This window comes from Cygnus olor, chromosome 4 (assembly GCF_009769625.2).
Source record: "Cygnus olor isolate bCygOlo1 chromosome 4, bCygOlo1.pri.v2, whole genome shotgun sequence".
NCBI lineage: Eukaryota > Metazoa > Chordata > Aves > Anseriformes > Anatidae > Cygnus > Cygnus olor.
In genome coordinates, this window is record NC_049172.1 from 36,088,792 (window position 1) to 36,110,167 (window position 21,376).

Below are 21,376 nucleotides of genomic sequence, written 5' to 3' on the forward strand. Positions count from 1 at the left end.
TGACAAGGGAAATTAAGTGGAACAAGTGTGAGACATTACAATATGCATTCGTTTAAAAGACAAAGCTAACAAATGCTTTTTAAACAATGCAGATTCACATCCCTTCACATACATACCTACAACAGCAAAAAAAAGATGATTAACATCAACAATGTAACTGGAGCTGACAGATTCTGTATTCTTTCATTGGGTCAAAGCTAACCACTGCTAAAGAGTAAGATCAAAGTTTCAAGACAGATCTGCATTAAGACTGACATCTGAGTTGGGCACAAAGGTTGCCCAAGTGTCACTAAACAAGGCAGCAGAGTCCCTTTAACAACCTTCTCCTATCAAAAATGATGGTCCCATTCCCAGAAATTGACTCCCACCCGGGATGCACAGGATTCATCAATGAGCTTGTTCCTCTTGCCCACCTGGCAACAACTATTCTCTTTTCTTCCACAGGAGTGTCCCGACTGCTTAGTGAAATAAACCATATCGCTGAGGTGTCAGATAAGCAAAAGGGCTGGCATGAAAGGCGTGGTGGACAGCAGAAGAGCCCATAGCTTGAAGCCAGAAAAACTATTTTAGTGGCAAAGAGCTGTTAGATATTCTCAGCCTAAGCTGGACTTAGAGTGCACCCTTTGATACGAGTTGCCATTTGCGCTGCACAAAAAAGATTACAGGAGACAATATCCAAAAGTTTAGCTCCTTTGAGACAGGTTCCGTTTGGAATCAACACACCTTCCCAGCGCCACTGCAAGTATCCTGAGCTTACAGGAACTTCAGAAGACAGCTCCAAGTTTACAAGCGACCACCCTGACATTCTGCCAGCTGCCACAACATAACCTGGTATTTAGCAACTTGCACAGTTACAGGAAGTCAGTTTTCTTAGTAAAAAGGAACATATGTTCCAGACTTCTGCAAGGGCAATGCCAGACCTGTGAGTATTCTCCTCTTTAAGCAGATCCTACTCGGCATGAAAGACGGGTGAGAGGAGACCAAGAAAGCAGCAAACCCCGTACATACCACAAGAGTCTGACTGACTCTAGCCATAGTTCAAGCTTGATTAACACAGCTACAATCCACAGCCCCCAAATTGCAGCTTTCCTGTCTATCCCTCAAAGATTGTTTTGGTTTGCTTCCTAACAGCTTCTGACATTTAAACTAGGTAAGACCTTATTACTATCCACATCACTAATCCTTATTTGTAAGTACTTTTCACCGGCTGTACAAAAGATAAGAAATACAAACTGCGTTGCACAAGTTTCCTTGTTCAAAAACGTTAGCAGGGAACTTTCCGTAGGTTTTGGCACTGCACACACACGCCACAACCCATTTTCAATGCACTTCAGGATATTCCTTTAAGAGACTAACAAACATTGTCTGTATCTTTTAGATAGGACACAGACAAGAACAGGCTGTACTACGCAACCTTGAGCTATCCTCATACCAACAGAGACAGAGAAACTTTCCCTGTTTTCTTTTGCAGTGCATCTTCTGACTATTTTGACAATAAAATACAATCTTTCTTGTAATTGTGCCTATTTAGAGACTACAGGAGACAAATCCAAGTTCACCTTCTTCTAGGAAGTAGCACAAAGAAATCAGCAGAAGACTGGGTTATTTTCAGTGGTAAGAAGAAACACAGGAAGCAGCAAATTATAAGAATCAGTTTCACTTTACTATGAAGAAATTCCACATGCAGTCACAGACACTGGAACTATGAACAGGAAGAAAGGAAAAACAGAAAGAACAGAGCAAGGAAATGTGATGGAGTGGTGAGGAGCGGGTGACTCCATCTCCTATTCTCTGGATACCATAAAAGCTAAAAAATAAGGAAATAAAGTATGTTTTCTCTTATCTAACACGTGAAGCACAGAATTAGCCATCTTCATGCTTGAGCAGTCTTAACTAGAGCTTCATGATGAACAAATTAAACTTCAGAAAAGCTAACATGATCCCTTTCAGTCTTGACAAAATGAAAGCGCTGAAAAGTTTAACAAGGCTTACAGTTAGCACTTGTACTTTACAGCACACATTTTCTCAGCCTCCTGTGAAACAGCTTTTGAAAGCTTTCTACTTTGCACCATGCACTGTACTGCTTGAAAGAACTTGCTTATTATGAAGTCCCCCTGCCAGAGTATATTTCTATAGTGTACAGTGTACATTATAGTGCATTATAGTATACAGTGTCTACTCAAAGCCTTAAGCCTTACGCTTTTCCTACAAAGGACTACTAATCCTGCAGTTCAAAAATAATTATTTTGGAATTATTTTCCTGTATTCGGTAGCGATATAAAAAAGATCCTAGACTTCAACTGATTCCATACGTTCAGAAAGTAAGGTAGCAGCCATTTAGAAACTAACGGATGCTTTCCTAGAGAATCTTTCTTCTTTTGAGACAGTGAATACCCAAATCTTCATTACCCTCCTCGTCTGCAGGACAACTCTGCAGCCAACTTCAAAAGCAACATTACAATTTTTTTCATTTTTTTTTTTCCACTGAAATTTGAATACTTCCCATTATACGATTCTTCTAAACATAGAGCACTTCAAAGCTGCTCAGACTAGACTTCCTAGGAACAGCAAAACACGTTAACAGTTGTTCCCACAGAATACCACAGTGGAAACACAGAAGAAAGAGAGAACAAAATGCTAAAAATGAAAAGGGTCTATACGTTGTTTCTGTTTATTTGTTTCAAATTACTTAAATTTTATTTTTGAATGACTAGACAAAGTCTTATAAAGCCAGTTATGAGACTTCAAAAGAGCAGAACACTAAGTCTACCATAAGCAAGGCCTGAACACTGGATAACTGTACGTGTTCCCAAGTGTTACATACCATTTTCTCTTCGTATGTAGGATCTGCTTCCTGGATTTCTTTTTGTTTTCCTGGTGACGCATCATCAAAAGATTCCTGAGATGAAAAAGAATTAGAAAGAACTTATTATCTGAAGAGGAGAATATAGCCATGTAGAAGAGTATAAGCTCCCTGCAAATTACCCTCTATCCACATCAGATGGCACATGCATCTTTCGCTGCTTTGATATAGTCAGCCCTCTATTACTTACTGTAAAATTACCTGGAGATGGATCAAAGATCCCTGCCACAGGGTGACGGACAGAGCTAGCTCTCTATAATCTAATTTAGCTCCACCATTAAAGCATCACATCAAGGTGGATGAGAGAGCCAGCTGTTGTCCAGAAGCTCAGTGCGCCACTTCAAGGGTGCTGAGCCCAAACCTTCTAAAGCTGACTCTGGAGAGCACCGGGAAAGAACCAGTCCTGAAGCAAGAGTCGTTTCAAGTTTTTTTCCTTTTCCAGGTTACCCCAATTCCTCACCGTTCTGTATCAAGGGAATTAATCTAAATAAAAAACCTGGACTGTAGTTCTGTCCTGGAAGCAGAGTAGGAATTTAAGAGAAACTGTATTTCTCCCGTTTGGTTTACTAAATCACATAATTGTTGTTATCACCAACACTACTGTTCGTAACAGAAAAGCAGGCAGGCGGGAGGGGGCAGTCCTCCCTCATCCCCCCTTCCTGCCAAGTCCTTGCCATACTGCCTTCAACTGTTCTTTCAGATTGGGTTTATTTTGTTCTCATCTCCCCTTATTAGGTTAATTCTTCCCCCATCGTCCCCCATGTGTAATTTCACCTTCTGTTCTTAAAATCAAACCCAACAGGACAACCCTTCTCTGCTACATCATGCTAAGACAGTACATCACAAAACAACCCTTGAAAGGCTAAGAAATGGAAACATATGAGATATCCTCAAAATTATTAATAATCAGCTGTGTAGCTGAGCAAAGTAAGAGCTAAATTAAGTCTTTCCTAGCCAACACAGACCCAAGGAATGTGAAAATAAGAAACAATGTGAAACAAAGGAAGGCAAAACACGGGATGTTTGTGGGCGGGCGTCTCCTCACATAACTCTGGCAGGTAAAGCCTGTGGCAACAGAAGCAACCTAACAGACGTCTCATTCAAAAGTCAAAATTAAAGAGCAGAGTATGAAAAACTACAGCTAAAGGTCTTCTAGCCTTACACCAGATCTTCTTGCTCATCTCCTGCTGGACTTGGCTGATACTACCATCATATACTACTCCCATCTACCAGGGAGCACGGGGTTAGGGCTGTTTGAATTCGTGTACAACGCTCCCGTTTCTCCTGACACACTTGCCGGGTGAAGCACAGCAATGCAGCAGCACGCCGTCTTACCTCCTCACGTGCAATAAACACAGCGAAGCCTTGCGATTTTGCTGGAGAGTAAGAAAACTGATCTCCTGAGGTGACTGGGTCTATCGGGAAAGTACTTAGGCACTTATCTGTCTGTAAGGTTATCCGCTCCCTGTGTGGAGAGGCACTGACTTTGCAAGCAGCGAAAGAAGCCTTGCACAGGTTCAAGCAGCACCTATTACCCACAGTGCTCTGGCTACTCGCTCATCCCAAAAACACGGCGCTCGCAAACGCGTTCAGACCGGGGGGGCCGGACTGCGCGGCGTGACTCAGAGCACCGCGAGCAGGACCGACCAGTTTCCTCCTATCACCGCAGGAACAAAGCTGCGATAAAATTACCATCTCCAGGCACACGTTCAAACCCCCTGAAATTTCTGGAATAAGCACCTGTTGCCAAAAAACAAAAAAACGGAAAAGTAACGACCCGAGCCCCGTCGCCCCCCGCCTCCCCTCACACACGCGGCGCGGCGGAGGAACACGGCCCCACGGCCCCGCGCGGTGCGGTGCGGCCCGGCCGGGCGCGGAGCGTTCCGGGGGGCAGAGGGCGGCCCCCGAGGGCCCCGGTCCCGGCGGCGCCGCGCCCGCCCCGCCCGCCCCTCCATTGTCTGCCGCGGCCCCACGCGGCCCGGGGCCGCCCCGCCGGCCTCGTGGCGGGCACCTGCCGCCGCCCCGGCAAGGTGCGCGGCGCGCTGGGGGGAGGGGGGGGGGCCGCGGGCGGAGCGCGCCTGACCTCCATCGCGGCGTCGCCTCCGGCCGGGCCGGCGGCGGGGGGAGCCGTCCCCGCGGCCTCGCTGCTGGCGGTGCCCGGCGGGGCGGGCGGCTGCGGCGGCGGCGCGGGCGGCTCGTCCGGTTGCGGCGGCGTTGGCCCCTGCTGCCCGGCGGACATGATCCTGGGGCGTACGGGGCCGGGTGGCTGGGTGAGTGCCTGGCTGCGCGCAGCGGGGCCGGGGGCGGCCTGGCGGCGGGGGTCGGCGGCGCGGAGCCCGGTGCGCGGCCGCCGGCGGAGGCCCGTCCCCGCTGCCGCCCCGGCTTTCTCGGCGGGCTCCCACCAACCAGGAACCGAGCCGGCTCCCCGCTCTCGCGAGAGCCCGGCCGCCGCGGGAGCGAGCGCGGCCAGGCGCGGTCCCTCCTCCGCCTCCTTCCTCCTCCTCCCAGCCGCTGAGTGGCGGCGCTACGGCCCCGCGGGAAGGGGGGGGCGCTGTGGGGAGCGCGCAACGGCCGCCGGAGGGGCGGGGCGGCCTCGCGCGCCCGCCCGAGCGTTGGGGCAGTTAACGGCCGCGCCGCATGCGCGTGGGGGGGGGGGGGTGTTATCCGTCATGAAGTGGGGCAGCGCGCACTTTTAACACTCACAATTAACGTTACCACACTGCCCCCAGGGCAAGAGCACGGAGCGTAAGGGATAGTTCCATACCCTTTTCCAGAAGTAAAGGCAAGAAAACATGAGTATGATACCAGACCGAACACAATAAGTGTGTTGTTTTTTTTTTTTGCAGGCAGCTCCAGCTGGAGTAAAAGGAGTTGATTAGTCACTGAAACAGGTGGCAGAGCTAACCCCTCACACCCCCTTCTCTCTCATCTCCTGCCAACCCATAAAATAGTATCTGGGGAACCTAGGATCCAGACAAAGGTTGGGGGTATTGTTTAATTAGACAATGGAATAAAGCCTAGTGCCAGCTGCTGTCCTAAAACCCTCATGTGCTGCATATCCCTGCTGTATTAGACAAGGGAGCTGCTCTACACCAGCCTTTGTTACCTTGACACAGCTGAGGCACACGCTCCCACAGCCACCCCACTCACCCTGACAGGTACCACAGGAGAAAGTGAGACTGCACGAACCTGGTGAAGCTGGACTGGGAAGGAGAATTTTATGAGCGCCACTGGTGTACTCCAACTGCTGACAGAGGCTGAGTCCAAAGGAGCCAACCCAAGCCAGGCTGAAGCTCCCTCACCTTTTGTTCGTAGGTACAGTACAGCTAGATACTGGGTACTCCAGCTGAACTGCTCTGCAATTAAAAGTAGAAAGTGTTCAGCTGTGGATGCACCTGCATTAACAAGCAGTGTTAATGGAGGGACATCCCCTGAGCATAGGCTGCTGGTTTGCAAAGCTGCATGTCCCAGACGGAGGGGGGGCTAACAATGCAGATAGTAAGAGAAATCACTGCTATGATTATTACAATTCATTTTTCTTTTCTTTTTTTTTTCAGAGACTTTAACATTTTTTTGAAGTTAAAATAGTTTGCTTTGACATTTCCAAACAATTGTGTCAATTCATTTCTCCCTAACTACTCAGAAGAGTAGTAGTAACTTCTCAGAAATTTTCAGTTTTCCTAGAACAGGATTTCTCAACTAGTACCAAATTTCCTGACATGTTTAGCCACTGTTTGTTATGATTTCTCATCATAGATGAAAATCCAGTCCCAGGGCTTTGCTGAAGGTTCTTCTCTACATTCAGTGAGACAGCTTTAACTTCTCAATATAAGCAGTAGCAAATGACACTAAGTTTACTGACTTATCCACCATCTGACTTGTCTCCAGTTTTAATCTGCTCTGCCTTAGCTCCTGCCCCTTCTCCTCTCCTCTTCTAGAGCTGCTTCTGATGACGCAGTACTATCTGCATCGTGTGGGCAGTAGGTGAGGCTAGGAAGCAGGATTCTCCCCTTCCTGATTTTTCACTCTTCTGTTTCCCCAGAAAAGCACTCAAAACCACACATGGAAGATCCCTGGTGAAGAAAAGTGGAGCATTCAGGAAGTAATCACGTATTTGGGAAGAGGGTGATGTTTCAGCACCTTCACCATCATTTGTCAGTGTAAAATTGCCAGGTAAGATCATAAAGGTTGGTAGGAGAGGAGAGAGAATTGTTAGTATTTTTCTCCCTTTTCCTACTATCTCCATTCAAACCTCATTGAATCTTGGCCACCCAGCAAGTCAGTGAGAGGTGCTGAGATACTTTTGGGCCTCAGAAAAGATTAATATATCTTTCCTCTTCAGACTTGCTTCTTCTCTCTTCCTGGCTACTGCTTTAGCTTCTCCATTTTCCTCACTTTCAAGAAACTCTACCTTTATGATAAAGGAACAACACTTTTTGCTTAAATATCAGAGTTAACATTGAATAAAGTACCAGCCTCAAGTATTTTGTTCAAATACAGTGAAATATTGAAAAAAAAAATCCTAGCCACAACCTGAATTCCACAATAAAACCAGAAAATCTTTGTATTTTTTTTCCTCTCTGCAGAGGCAAGAAATAAAAATCAGTCTTGAAGCTGCACAGACATTGCAACATTGTATGAGTATTTTTTGATAACCCTAATAGGATAACAGTGAAATACTTTCATATATCCAAAGGCTTCTGAATATGATTTAGTACACCACAAAAAAAAAACACTTACCTCTAATTCATCCATAATTTCATTATTCAATATTACTGACATTAAGTTGTCATGGACGCTGTATCACTGCAAGAGTGCAATATCACTAGGAGTCAACTCTTAAATCTGAATTTTAGACAAACTATTTCCAAGCAAAGAGAGCCATGCTGTGAAGCAGCAGTAGGAGTTACAGTTATGGCTTAACCCAGCAGGCAGCTAAACACCACACAGCTGTTGAATCATGCCCTTCCCTACAGCAAGATGGGGGATAGAATCGGAAAAGGTGTAAGCACAAGAACTCATGGGTTGAGGAAAAGACAGCTTAATAAGAAAAAGACAAGTGACAGAAAAAAAAGCAAATGATGAACAAAACTATTGCTCACCGCCAGGTGACAGATGCCCAGTCAGTCCCCAAGCAATGGCAGCCTCCCTTGCCAACTCCCCCCTGCTGTATTGCTGAGCATGGCATCATAAGCCAAGGGACATCCCTGCCATCCACTTGAGCCAGCTGTCCTGGTTCTGTCCCCTCCCAGCTCCTGGTGCACCCCCCAGTCTCCATGCTGGCAGGGCAGTATGAAAAGCACGAAAGTCCTTGGCTCTGAGTAAGCATTGCTCTGCAGCAACTGAAACTGTGTGCGCTATCAGCGTTATTCTCATCCTAAATCCAAAACACAGAACCTTAACAGCTACTAGGAAGAAAACTAACTCTATCCCAGCCAAAACCAAGACAGTTACAAAATCTCATGGTCAGAAGAAAAGGCTGAACTACAGACAAAAATAAAGCAAACTATTAGACTTCGAAGAAGTACAGAAGGCAGGCATAATAAAAAAATAAATCCAAAGGTTTGAAATTTCTAAAAGCTCTAAAAGCGTAGAAGACCAAGCAAGAACAAAAAGAAACAATGACCTCCAAAGTTAACATATGTTCATAAATGCACAAAATCATAACAGTCCATACAAAGCCCAAAAATGGAGACCTTAAATTAAAAGCAACCAGGAACATAAAGAAGCTCATGACAGAGGTTACTGATGTGTTAAACACCAACGTGCTCAAATACACAATAAGGCATAAAAATTCTCCCTCAGCCAGTACCAAACTGTAGAGACAACTAATTATTAACTTGCTTATAAAGTTAGTAAAGAGCACTTTAATTACAGATTTTTGTCAAATCTCTCGGGTGACATCTTTCAATTTTGTTGCTCAGTTGTGTAATCATAACTAATATTCTTGAGATGACTTCTTGTTAAATTTAAATGAAAACACCACAAGAGCAACTCAAAATGATGCCATTAGCTGTGCAGCAATTATGTTAATAGGCGTTGCTGCACATGCATTAAACACTAAATCTTCTCAAAGTTTGGAAAAGGAAAGGAATGAAACAGAACTGTTTGTGGTCACAAGATCAGACACATGCAGGCCATTTGAATTCAAGAAGCTAGGAAAAGGGAAAGAATCTGGTTTGCATTAAGTTATTAGTTGTTTTTGGTTTAAGTATAGTTTAAAATGCAGAAGTAAAATGCTACACAAAAGAAGTTAGATGTTAGATTCTGCCCAATAACAGAGGTGCAGCTGCATCATAACTGATGATGCATTGACTTTCACTGTAAAAAAAACATACACAAAAAATACCATACATTAATTTCGATAGATTCCTTAATGCAATGGAAACAAAGTTTAAGTATTTACCACTTAAGTGTATAAATATCTATCCACGTAGCCTTTACTAGGAAGATGACATTGAAGTTATTCAAATTACACAGTAACCATGCTAACACTGTGTTTCATAGAAAACAAATGGCGCTGAGTTCATCCAGTGCTTAGGCTGTAACGTACATCCACAGAGCACGTCAGTCTCTGCTTGTGTCGGATTTAGAGCAAGACCTTTGGTCAGTTAAATTTACCCATAAAAAGTGACAACTGTTGATACTTGTTATAGTAATCCTCAAAGAAAGGAGATCCTGTAACAAGTAGGACTCTCACAGAAGAAACCCACAATAGATAATGCTTTTATTTTTTGGAAGCCACTGTGACTAAAAACGCTCAAACAAAATACACAATTATATATTTTTACATATAAAAATAACACGAAATAACATAATATGCTCATACACATAATTCATTATGAATACACATCCTTCCTTCTTCAAAGCTTCAGATTCTCATCCCTGCCAGTGGTCAACTTCTTCACAGACAATGTTTTCTCACAGTCCTGAAGTTCACTTCTCACCAAATGGGATGGCAATGAGAACAAGACAATGTAAGCAGAGCTGCTCCCTCACAAAAGTCAATTACTACATCAACAGGCACTGACTGAACTAAAAATCAGTCTTGCGGCTGTATAGAACTGGCAACATCATATGAGTATTTTTTGCTAACCCTAACAGGATAATGAAATAGTGTCAGAGACCCAAAGGCTTCTGAATACGTGATTTACTTCTCAATGAAGCTTTTAACACTAATTCATCCATAATTTCATTATTCAGTATTACTTGAAATTGTCATGGACCTTCTATCACTGCGAAAGTGCAATATCGTTATTAGTGATCAGACCGTATCACCAGTACCCGGCTATTTTATGAGGAAAGGCTGACAGACCTGGGTCTGTTCAGGCTTGAGAAAAGAAGACTGAGAGGGGATCTTATTAACATTTACAATTTTCTTAAGTGTGGGAGACAGAGGGGTTTGGCCAACCTCTTTTCAGTGGTTTGTGGGGACAGGACAAGGGGCAATGGCCACAAAATGGATCACAGGAAGTTCCACACCAGTATGCAAAAGAACTTCTTCACAGTGAGGGTGACGGAGCACTGGAACAGGCTGCCCAGGGAGGTTGTAGAGTCTCCTCCTCTGGAGATATTCAAGGCCCGTCTGGACGCCTACCTGGGCAACCTGCTCTAGGGAACCTGCTTTGGCAGGGGGTTGGACTCGATGATCTCTCGAGGTCCCTTCCAACCCCTACAATTCTGTGATTCTGTGACTATCGACATCTGCTCCTCAAAAGATCACAGAGTGGGTTTATGTGCCTGGGGAACTTGCAACCCTATTACACTCAATACTTTTCAAAAATGCTGCTCCAGGCCTAACTACAGATCACTGAATATCATTTGTTTTAACCTTCTGGCCTCAACTACAATTAATTTAATAAATAAGTACAATATGATTTATCTGTGTTACTATGAAGACATCAGCAGAGGGCTGAAACACCATTCGGATGCAATTAACTCCAGACACAAGCTGAGGTACTCCAGCAGGCCAGTCCGAGGCATTTCCACAACTCCCTGGCTAGAATCTTTCACTGCTGACAGGTAAGGGGAAAAAATCCTAAACCACTTCAATTAACCTGCATAATGTGTGCATGTAAATCCACAACACAACTGCACAAAAACAAGTACTGATTACTTCTTCTAAGTCTATTCCCTGAAAACAGCCTACAAATACCATGTCTTATATAACTTACAATCTGATAGGAACTGATCAAAAATAAGGTAGTAATTATATTTTCTCCCATTCTGGTGAGCTGATTAAGAAAAAGTAGTAAAGGCAACTTTCAGCTGCATTTATTCACATTCACTAACAATGATGCAAATAGGAACCTATTGTCTGTAAATGGGATTTTAAAATAGAAATATGTACTTTACCTGCAGCATTCCTTAATTGTTGTTTCTTGGGCACGCACTGGGCTCTGCACTGCTAGGTTACACTGCTAGTCACTAGCTAGTTACAGCTAATTCAAGAACAGCTCAACTCTCCTGCAATGAAATGACAACAGCTAAACTTGAATAAAATATCAAGTTGTCCTACTATAAGCCTTTTATTTTTTCCTCAGTCAAAAGCACTTTATTTCATACTTGAAAGTGCTCAGTCAATTCCAAAAGTAATGCTAAGAATGGTTTTACTAGGTAGTATTACACCTTTTAAATATCTTCGTAAGACTGGATTTCCATACCACCTTCCAAAACACAAATCAGGTCATCTGGGCACACTGCGCAAGTCCCACATACACTAACACCCAACAACAGCTGAAGAGAACTTCAAACAGCATTTAATCAAATCTTGTAATAGGACTCAAATTCTTATTGGCTTTTCTCAAAATTCACGTGACACGCATTTTCTTCTTGTTTTATTGCAGATCCACCTTGCTAGGAAAAGGCTTGGGATCAGTCATGAATCCTGTAAGAATATTCAAACATGGATTAGTACAAATATTGATTTTATAACTGAAAGAAAACTGAGTATCTCATTTTAACAACTTTGGTATTTTATGTTCTAAACTGCATGGGATTATTTCTATTCCATTTTAACACAGTGGGCTAAAATACTTCTAAATTAAGAAATGAAAACAAAAAGTATTAAAAAAATTAACACAGAATTAAAGGCACTGCCATGTGCCTCACGGTTTAAAAACAGGAGAAAATTTCTTTTGTCTTACTAAATTCTGCATCATAGTGAGATGCTTCCATTGAAAGTCAATTTTACTGAAGTGTTTGGTGCTTTTAGTGTTTCTTAATTTATGCATGGGCACCACAGGTTACGTATCTCTACATTTCAGGTAATTTGTTTCTTGTAAAAAGAAGTCAAAGCAAACATCAACCTTCTCAAATCCTCTAAAATATAGGAATTTTCATTTAAAAAAATTGTGAAATGAAATCCACTGGCATTAAACAGCTGGATTGTTCTGATAAGACATCAAGCCTCTCAACTAGTTAAGCATCCAGTACCTATTCTCCCATTTTTGTTACTGAAAATTACTACCAAGGATGCTAAACCTTAAACATACACTGGGAAACTTTTAATGCCAAAGACATGTTCATAAGTATATCGAGTACGTTCTCGTTTTGTCCCACTCTGTACTTCATGAGGCTGAGAACTAGACTTAACTATACCTTGTTAAGTTAAAATAGAAGTTTAACAAAAAGAATCACATCTTGGTCTTCAGTTCATCCACAGCAAATTGCCACATTTTTGTGGAACATTTATTACACTAATTGCTGGACAAGCACTCGTTTTTGTTGTCATGGATCACCTTAGTATTTACATGTAGTAAGACAAGAGGAAACGAACATCAAGAAGTGTTTGGTGCAATACACAGAAACCCCAACCAAATACAAGAAATATAGAGGATAGTCTCCAAATTTAAGTCTGCCTGTGGACAGCACTCTGCTTCTTAAGAGTTGTAAGCGTAAAAAAAATCCAAACGTTACATGGTATTACTGCTTTCTAAAATACACTGACATTGCACAGCAAAAGCTTTTTCTTGAAAAAATATGTATATCCTCTGGCTCTTTATGATACAAACCTCAATGGTTAAGGAGGGAATGGAGGGTTCATTCAGGGCTGGTAAGTTTCCAAAGTAGTTTTGCAAGACTATAATATATATATATATATATATATATATAAATTGATAGCTGCAATCATTAATAACTAAGCTTAAATGTCATTGTGATAAAGATCTTGCTTAGCTCATAATGGAATTTGAAAGCTAAAGAGCTGCTCATCTCTCCCCATTTAGCTATATGGAGCAATGAATTCTAAATTACGTAATTAAAATGGCAAGACTGTAATTTGTCTGCATGACCTGTGTGTGGCACTACGTCAACTACCATACATGAATGGATTGCAAGATTTTTCTTTCATATAAATAAAAATCTCAAAAAAAAAATAAAAGACTAACAGTCATGTTTATATTGTCATCTTTTTCAAGGTCACTTCACATATTTCTAGCAGAACATAACAGCTGTTTCTGCACCTGCGCTTTATGAGGCTATAATGATTAAGTCAGTATGTAAGTGTGGCCAGCAGTACTTACCAGGAAAGCAATTGCTCAGATCGTAAGGTAAGGGGATGCCAAAACATTTTCATAGTTGATCTTACTGTACAAGGCACTAAGTTTTTCTTCTGATTTTTGTGAGCAAGATTTACACACATTTGCAGTTTAAAATTACTCATCTATGACACAGCAGTTAAAACTATTTACAAATGAAAACAGTGTTTTAGTGAAACAAGACCTTACCTGTTTGAAAAGGAACACTTGAAAAACTGCTTCTGCACTGATCTCTACTGGAGTTTCCATCAGCATCCATCCCTGTTACCAGAGTGTTCTCTGGGAGCTGGTAATTGAAAATTGCACATCTAACAACAGCCTAGCTTTCTTTCTACCACTTACAATTTTAGAACTCATTCTTAATGTAATATTCACATTCTTAGGAATTTCCAGAGCTCTGACAAACCTGCAACACAAAGTCCCACTCTAGCTTTCTAGGTGAAATATCAAACTTAGTATCATGTCTCTGATTCTGAGCATTCTTTGGTCAACATGGAAGTAGAAAAAACACTTCAATTAAGGGGAGAAAACAGCTAAGAAATCTAATAAACTAAAGAAAAGTTCTAGATGACTACTTTGTATTCTACTACCTATACGGGCTGAAAACTTATTTGCCTTAACAAGGAAAAGAGCCTCAAAATAGAGTTTATTATCAATCATAATAATGCTATGAACACTGTCAAATTTAAAATGAAGAAAAAATAAGCATAATCTGTAAACCAAGTACTGATGTCAGCAAACAGAGCAAAACCACTTTGTGTCACTAGCTCAAGAAGAGAGGCCAGCCTAGGAAACTGATTTTTTCAGGCATTTATACTTCACTACCAGAGATGCTCAAAACATCTGAAAAATACTCTTTGATATTTAAAGTGTCAGTGCTCAACTACAAAAAAACCAGTTGTAAATATATATACTTTATATATAGACACATGTAGTTGTGTAGTCAGTAAATGTTTCAAGGAAGGAGGGGTTAGGGATGTGTGAAGGATTAGCAGCCCTTCCAAACTTTCTCCCCAAGATTTGTTTGTTCGCTGAGAAAATAAACTACAGCTTTGAAATATTCTAAGATCATAATTAATCCTTGGGCATGTGTGTGATTGCAGGAGTACACAGCATGACTCTTTCCCACAACGTTAAGCAAAGTAACTACAGTGCATAAACAGGAGCAGTGATTATCTAATCACTTCTGCTAACAAATTAGAGGCAACTCATCAGTAGAGGTACACAGTTGCAATTGTACCAATAAAATGATTAAAACCAGTATGTCCTAAACCAAACATTAGACTTACTAATTATTCACCATGCCTGTGGCTTTGTCAGCTGTAGCATCAGTGAGGAGCAGTTCAGTATTGGATACAACCTTCAAAGCAGAGTTGAGTTATAGCTCCAGGGTCTTTAAGGATTTCAACTACTTTTGATTAAGCCATCGAGGTCCCCTGGCTCGCATCACTTTTCCTGGCTCCCAGAAGGCTGGGACTCAGATTAATTTAGTTGCTTGCGGCAGGGTTTTACATCAGAGATTTGTTTTGAAAACTCTTTTTTTGAACTCTTTTTTGAAAACTCTAGACGTTTTTTTTTGTTGTTTGAAAGGTACTAAGAGATAATGTACAACTTTGGGAGAAAAGTGGTTTGTATCTAGGCACCTTTACACACATATTAATACCCGTTCACTGTTTCACAGGACAGAATTTACACATCAAAACTGAACAACTTGATTTATTTAAAATCCACCTCAAAATGCATTGTGTTTAGTTTTTTTTTTTAAATGAACATTCAAAGCATCAAAATATTACTAATTTAAAAAGAACCTTTGTTAAAAATAACATAATTTACATATGGTAGATTGTGGCTGTGAGGGGAGAGAAACAACCAATGGTAGAATAGACACAGTACTAAGGCCAACGTGCCGGAAAACAACACAGCTTTATACTCAACTTTTAAATGACTTGCACAAAATAAAACAATTGGGTGGGAAAATAAAACCAACTGCTTACTTATGGGCATTTGTGTAAAAAAAGCGTTAGTAAATTTTCTATCTAGACCTAACTCGTTCATGTATTTAAAGAGCTCTATTTTCTTCCAGATAACAACAACATGTTCCTAAACCAAGGCAGATTATTATTTGGAACTGGCATAGTAAAATAAAGGATCACAGTATACAGAGCTTAAAATCCTGTACCAGGAAAGAGCGACAAGTGGTTTACAAGGGGATCATTTAAGAATATTACCTAATTTTTAAAAACAGAGATACAAAATATCAGTTGCATAGGGATTTAAATATAAGGCCAAGCAGGAGATTAAAGTAAAATAAAGATCATAAGAAGGGCACTATGGTGTCAAAACATAGTATTTCCGTTTGAATTATGTCTAATTCAAAATCACAGTATTTTGCTAGTACTACAAACAGTGAATGTCAAACTGTCCCATTAATCTTGAACTGAAAACTGACATTAGAACTTCTAAATAGTACAAAACTAAAGCTCATTGTCTAAACCTGATCAGTGTATTAGCACAACAGTGCTTGGTACGTACCTGATTTATATACTCTACCTTCTGTAAATAATATAAAGGTTATTTCTTGTTAATAAGTGTGAGATCACAATATTACTGCATGCCATCAGTGGTTTGCAGGCTTACTTGGTATTTAATTATTCAGTCTTTAAAAGTGTAAGATCCCACCCTGCAGAATCTTCACCCATCGAACACAGAACACTGTCATTAATAAAATACAATAGAAGTTCCACCACTAACAACTAACATATAAGCCAGGATTGTAGGTCTAAACCCAGTATAGTTCATTATTATTAACTCACAGCAATTTTTGTTAGGAAGGTAACCTGTAGACTTCCAAATAATCTTTCGCATGTATTAAATATAAACAAGTAGGTAACTAACGGTCATCTCTTGACATTTCAAGTAGATTATTCAATTGTGGAAGTATTTCCGCAAAAATCAATTTTAAGTTGTTAAATGAAGTTCAAATATTAATTTCCGTATCTACATGTAGCTTAATTAACCTAAACTTGTAAGAAATAGTAGTGTAAAGAAAAAAATCTCCAGACAAATTAGGCGTTAAGGTACACTAACTGGGAATACCTGAACCAACATTGTAACTGAAAAAGTGCATAAACATGGTAATACTACAGATGTGTTAACTACAGAACAAAAAGTTTTCTGAAAGCTAAGCAGTACTATTTTACATGTTATTTACAGGTTGCAAATTTTCCAGAGACCACATAGCTGATTTATGATCTTACAATTCTTTTGATACATTTGAAGTGTCATTTGGCTTCCATCCTATTCGGTCAAGAACCTATTCACACACCAGTGAATACTGTACAATCAAGCCATGCTGCCATTGTGGTCCTGTAATTCTTCAAAATTCACTCCTTTCTGTTCTCCAAAGAAAAGGCAGTATATTCACTTCACGCTTTTCGTCGGTGTTTCAGATTCTGTAGACTGTCTCCCATCAGTCCATGCCTCCCGTGTGCTCTTCAGTGCTAGTGTTTTCTGCTGGTCAACCACAACATAATCAACTCTTTCGTCTGCCACACTGCTGCCTGAACCACTACTCTTTTTCTGGATAAAGACAAGGGTGACAAAAAAAAAGTTAAAACAAACTAACTACTTATTAGAAAAATCAAATGTATGTCTCAAACAGATATAGAACAGGTACCGTTCAATGACAGGTCCAACAGAACCTCTCCAATTGACCTTTTGACAAACTAATTAGGGTGATCTTGCTGGAGGTTCTTTCCCAGCAACTACTCGTGAAGAAATTCTAAGCACCTCATGGCAGAAATGTACAAGTTCAAAATTTGCTCACCTTACGAGGTGGGGTAGATTTTCCTGAATCTAGGTCCAGATCTAAATATTCTACTTGTTTATCTCCTTTAGGTTTTACCATAGGGCTGCTTCCTCCATCGAGACTGTTGCTACCGAACAAATTCTGAAATTATAATACAAATAATTTCAGCTGCAAATGTACATGCTAATAGTTGAAATTATCAAATATGCTTATTATAAACTGTCAAAATATTCAAGGTTAAACAACTGGCTGAGCTCTTACAATCAGTTAAACCATGCAAGTTTTACTGACATTGTGCAGCAAGTATATTCAAATTTAAGTGGAAATGGAACAATGTTGAGCTTGGGACAGAGTCAAAATCCAAAGGGGGTTGGGTAATGGAACCCAAAAACCAACCCCCCAAAGTTAAGGTTGCAACCAAATCAATCTGTCCTCCATCTAATACCCCTTTCATATCACAATATAAGAATGGAGTGGTTTTGGTGTTTCCTTCATTTATTTATTTCTTAAAGAATTTGTTACATCTCAAATCTAACATCTCTTAATTAAAATTATAAAAAATAATTGCCATTAAATACCTTAGGAGAATTTCAGCCTTAAAATAGTGGCAAAGCTCCAAAGGAAACTTTTGCATGTCACTCAAAAGCTATCATAATTAAGCTTAAAATCAAAAGGTGTTATTCAATTAATAAAACTAAAATATTAAAACTTTGGGAAATTTGTGCAGAGCTGCCTGAACTGAAGTTGTATTGCATATACCTAAATTTAAATTAGCCCATACTTTCACAACCTCACCTCCTCTGTCCTCTCCCAGCCTGATCCCTCCCTCTTAACAGGTGTTATAGGAACAGTACAATAGAAGGACTCTTCTCTAAAAGATAAAGAAAAAAAAGGAAGACAGAGGGCAGCAGTCAGCAAAAAATGAAGAGGAAGGCAGAAGGAAAGACAGAAGGGTAAGGCTGACAGCAACTTGAAAGAAAGCAGAATATTGCTGATTTTATTAAATAAAACAGAAATGCAACATGTCCAAACAAGATGGTTCAAAGCTGATGACAGAAAAGGATGAAAAAAGTCTGGACTCCTTTCTAAGATGTTGTTGGAACAAATCAAAACTTTTGAAAAGACTATGTAATTAATTAGCACACATTAAAACAAAGGCCTTGACATATCTGGAAACATTCAGGTTCTCTAGGAAATAAAATTTTATTGGTTAAATCTTAACAGGCTGGGCTTTTTCAATTCATGTTATCCATTGCACCTGTATCGTCCATCTCATTAAGTGGTAAACAAGGACAAACACAAACAACTGTGACAACAGTTCATTTTTGTTGCCCAAACTCTCTAAACATATTTCTGCATATTTAACAAAAATTGGGATCTGTATAAAGGTTTCCAGCATGTATTTTAAAAGCTCTTACTCATTAAACAGAAAAGGATATGTTATTTCACACAAACTAGACAGGCAGAACATAAGCATTAGAAAACAAGCTTAAAACATACTTAAATGAAAATGGAAGGATATCTGTAGAACAACCTTGAAGAAAGAATGGTGCAAGCAAACAGAAGGTACTAATGACAGGCCATTTTGGCTGCAATATTAAATACACCGTCTTAGCACAGAAGTTAAACCCCCTGAAACGGCATTGTAAGAATCAACAGAAATCTCCACTTCTAATTGCGATTCTGCAAATCTACTTATGGGCAGAGGCGACTCCAAACATTTGTTCAAAACAGGACATTTCTTGCATCTGTAAAATGGGACGTGACCAATTACTTACCAGTGCCTCTTGCACAGCACTCTTGTAAGAGATGGGCTAGGTTTTTACATCATTGGCATCCCACTGCTGAAGCACGCTTCACCTGAGAAGCGCGCTTGCACTGCCAACAGGTCGGACACCGCACAAAACAGGAGCCAGACTTTCTGCGGGCTCATAAGCTTGCACTGAGTCCGAGCTGCTGCAGAGAAGTCAGCAGGAGGGGCTTGCTCAGAGGGACCTAAGAAGTGGTATCCACAGGCAGCCATGGAGCACAAGAGGTAGAAGACTGGAGGGGACTGGGGTAGGTATGTGGGACAGCAGGGGGTGGGGTAGCAAGCAGCACTGTGAGAAGAGTCCAGGGCGTAGTGAAACGGGATAGCACATGCCATATAGGAAGGCAGACAAATGAATAGCACAAAAAAAAGGTGGCAGCAGGCAGGCTCTACCCCAAAGGAGGTTTGGAAACCATAGCTTCATAAGGCTTTAAAGGTGAAAAATGTATTCCCCACTAAAAGAGAATCCAAGCATCAAAAATGTTGTAATTGCATTGAAACTACCCTGACCCAAAACCTGGGGCAAGATGCAGGTATCCCCCCCACTGCTTTAAGGATATTCTGGACCATGTTTCATTCCAGGACTAGGCCTACTGCTGTTCTTTTACTTGAAAATGCTATTGCATTTTCTCTCTCCCCAATTAAAACAAACAAACAAAAACAAACCACCACACAATACACATCACTAATTTTTCTTAACTAGCTCTGACAGCACTGCAAGCTAAATATCTGAAACTCTACCATCTGAATTAACCCTCCCCAAAAGGGAAAAAAATAGATATTTAGTATACAAAGCCCCATTCGACTTTTTTTTTTTTTAAAAAAAGAAGCCTAATAAAAGCAGAGGTAGCTCAGTTCTTTTTTGTTGTTGTTGTTTTCAACAGAATACAAACATATCGATCCTTTTTTTCCCCCATCCTTTCCACATTTCTTGGAAGATCTCCTTTTAGTAAAGGTTTTTAAGCCTGTCTTAGAAGTTTTATGAATAATTTATTTCCCTTGATGCCCTGATACTGAACTGCTACATAGTCTAGAACTAACAATGGCAGACAAGAGGAGATGGTTTCTAGGGAAAAGAGAAAGTCACATGTTGACCTGTTTTGTACAACAGACATACATACTAACCATAGCCTCTATAAATGACTATACTCTTAACTTCCTCAGTGAAATCCTAACAAAATTACAGTTCTATTACACAGACTTATTAAGATTTTTGATCTAGAAATATAAAGGAAGGTGATGTTGAGTGGAAGGATTTGTGTTGTGTTTGCATGATTTATAAGTAAGGACTGCACAGGAAGAGAGTAGTTAAGATGTAGATTTTACATACTGGGTCTTCAGTGGACTGATTTGGATTCATGGAAACATAATTCTCTTCACTGTCATGCGAGTCACTGCTGGAAGTTGTGCTATGAACTGAATCCGGTCTGGGAGACATGGGAAACCTGGAGGAGCTAATTACCAGGAATTATTTTACAAACAATACATCTTGAATATCTTAAACCTCCTGGTAAACAACAAAAATAAGCACATTAGAGATGAAATTTTCATTCAAGATTACTAGAGTGTTGCATTTTTTTGGTTACGTTGTCTTTTACATATGATATTGCAAAATAAAAAATCAGTGACATACTTTGTCTTAACGCATGCGTGCATACACACACACACTTCCAAAGGAAACCTCAATCTGTATTACACAGGCTGAGAATATAACACAGATGTGTATACACATATATTAACACTAGTCAACAAAAACAGTTAATCCAACTGAAGAAAAGCTAGGAACTTACTCTCGTGCAAAGCTTCTGGTGATAGGAGATCTAACTGGGGCTTGTAATTCTTCCCATTCAGGCAGCGGTTTTATTTCTAGTGGAGCTGGTTTTGCTATACAAGAAACAGACAACCTTAAAGCACAGAACATTCCCAAACAAACTTAAATTTAATAGCTTTTCAAAGCGTAAATGCCAGAAGGAAATACTGTTTTTCAAATAGTGAAAACTAGTTAGGAAATTCCTATAAAGCTATGATACGTTAACCTGTAGTTTAAATTTTCCAGTTACTAAAAAGCAACAGTATTTAGAAAAAAACACGAATTAAGAATTTGCAAGATACACTCATACATACAATTTCCATTTCAAAAAGACTGAAAATGGCAGCATCATGTTCTGTGTTTACAGTGGCACAATGACTTGCTGAACTGACAAGTGCAGATAGGGTTGACAGTTTCAGCTTAAAATGCCGACAAAGCCAACTCCGTATACTTTTCCTGGCTCGTGGACAATGATTATTATGCAAACTCTGCTCTCACTGTATGCATGTGCCCCTACAGATTAGGTTTCACAGCTCAAAGTGTGGGC

General features: G+C 40.5%; 2 protein-coding genes and 2 long non-coding RNA genes across 10 annotated transcripts in view; 2 read left to right on the plus strand and 2 right to left on the minus strand.

Moving 5' to 3' along the window:
• Nucleotides 1-5,323, minus strand: part of SMARCA5 (SWI/SNF related, matrix associated, actin dependent regulator of chromatin, subfamily a, member 5) — a 24,112-nt gene extending 18,789 nt beyond the window's left edge. The window contains exons 1-2 of one of the 2 annotated variants that reach the window (XM_040554605.1): nucleotides 4,947-5,323; nucleotides 2,825-2,899 (exon numbers count right to left, since the gene is read on the minus strand). In XM_040554605.1, the coding sequence (XP_040410539.1) occupies nucleotides 2,825-2,899; nucleotides 4,947-5,102 (231 nt within the window). In that variant the 5' untranslated portion in view covers nucleotides 5,103-5,323. Of the gene's footprint in view, nucleotides 1-2,824; nucleotides 2,900-4,002; nucleotides 4,575-4,946 lie in introns of those variants that run through there. The other variant, XM_040554607.1, reaches the window with a different exon arrangement.
• On the plus strand, nucleotides 4,843-14,405 carry LOC121069001. 2 transcript variants are annotated; one of them, XR_005819191.1, is made up of 3 exons: nucleotides 4,843-4,893; nucleotides 6,906-7,036; nucleotides 10,762-14,405. It is a non-coding gene; the product is annotated as an uncharacterized LOC121069001 (long non-coding RNA). The 2 variants fall into 2 exon arrangements; XR_005819190.1 differs by lacking the exon at nucleotides 4,843-4,893 and adding an exon at nucleotides 5,557-6,178.
• A 575-nt stretch (nucleotides 14,406-14,980) lies between these two features.
• The window catches only part of GAB1 (GRB2 associated binding protein 1), a 98,458-nt gene continuing 92,062 nt past the window's right edge, over nucleotides 14,981-21,376 (minus strand). For all 5 annotated transcript variants that reach the window (XM_040554611.1, XM_040554608.1, XM_040554610.1 and 2 more), the window contains 4 exons: nucleotides 20,810-20,903; nucleotides 20,350-20,473; nucleotides 17,228-17,350; nucleotides 14,981-16,980 (listed from right to left, as the gene is read on the minus strand). In XM_040554611.1, coding sequence (XP_040410545.1) covers nucleotides 16,822-16,980; nucleotides 17,228-17,350; nucleotides 20,350-20,473; nucleotides 20,810-20,903 — 500 coding nt within the window. In that variant the 3' untranslated portion in view covers nucleotides 14,981-16,821. The remainder of the gene's footprint in view (nucleotides 16,981-17,227; nucleotides 17,351-20,349; nucleotides 20,474-20,809; nucleotides 20,904-21,376) is intronic.
• On the plus strand, nucleotides 16,886-20,266 carry LOC121069003. The gene is made up of 3 exons (XR_005819192.1): nucleotides 16,886-16,898; nucleotides 18,644-18,648; nucleotides 19,870-20,266. It is a non-coding gene; the product is annotated as an uncharacterized LOC121069003 (long non-coding RNA).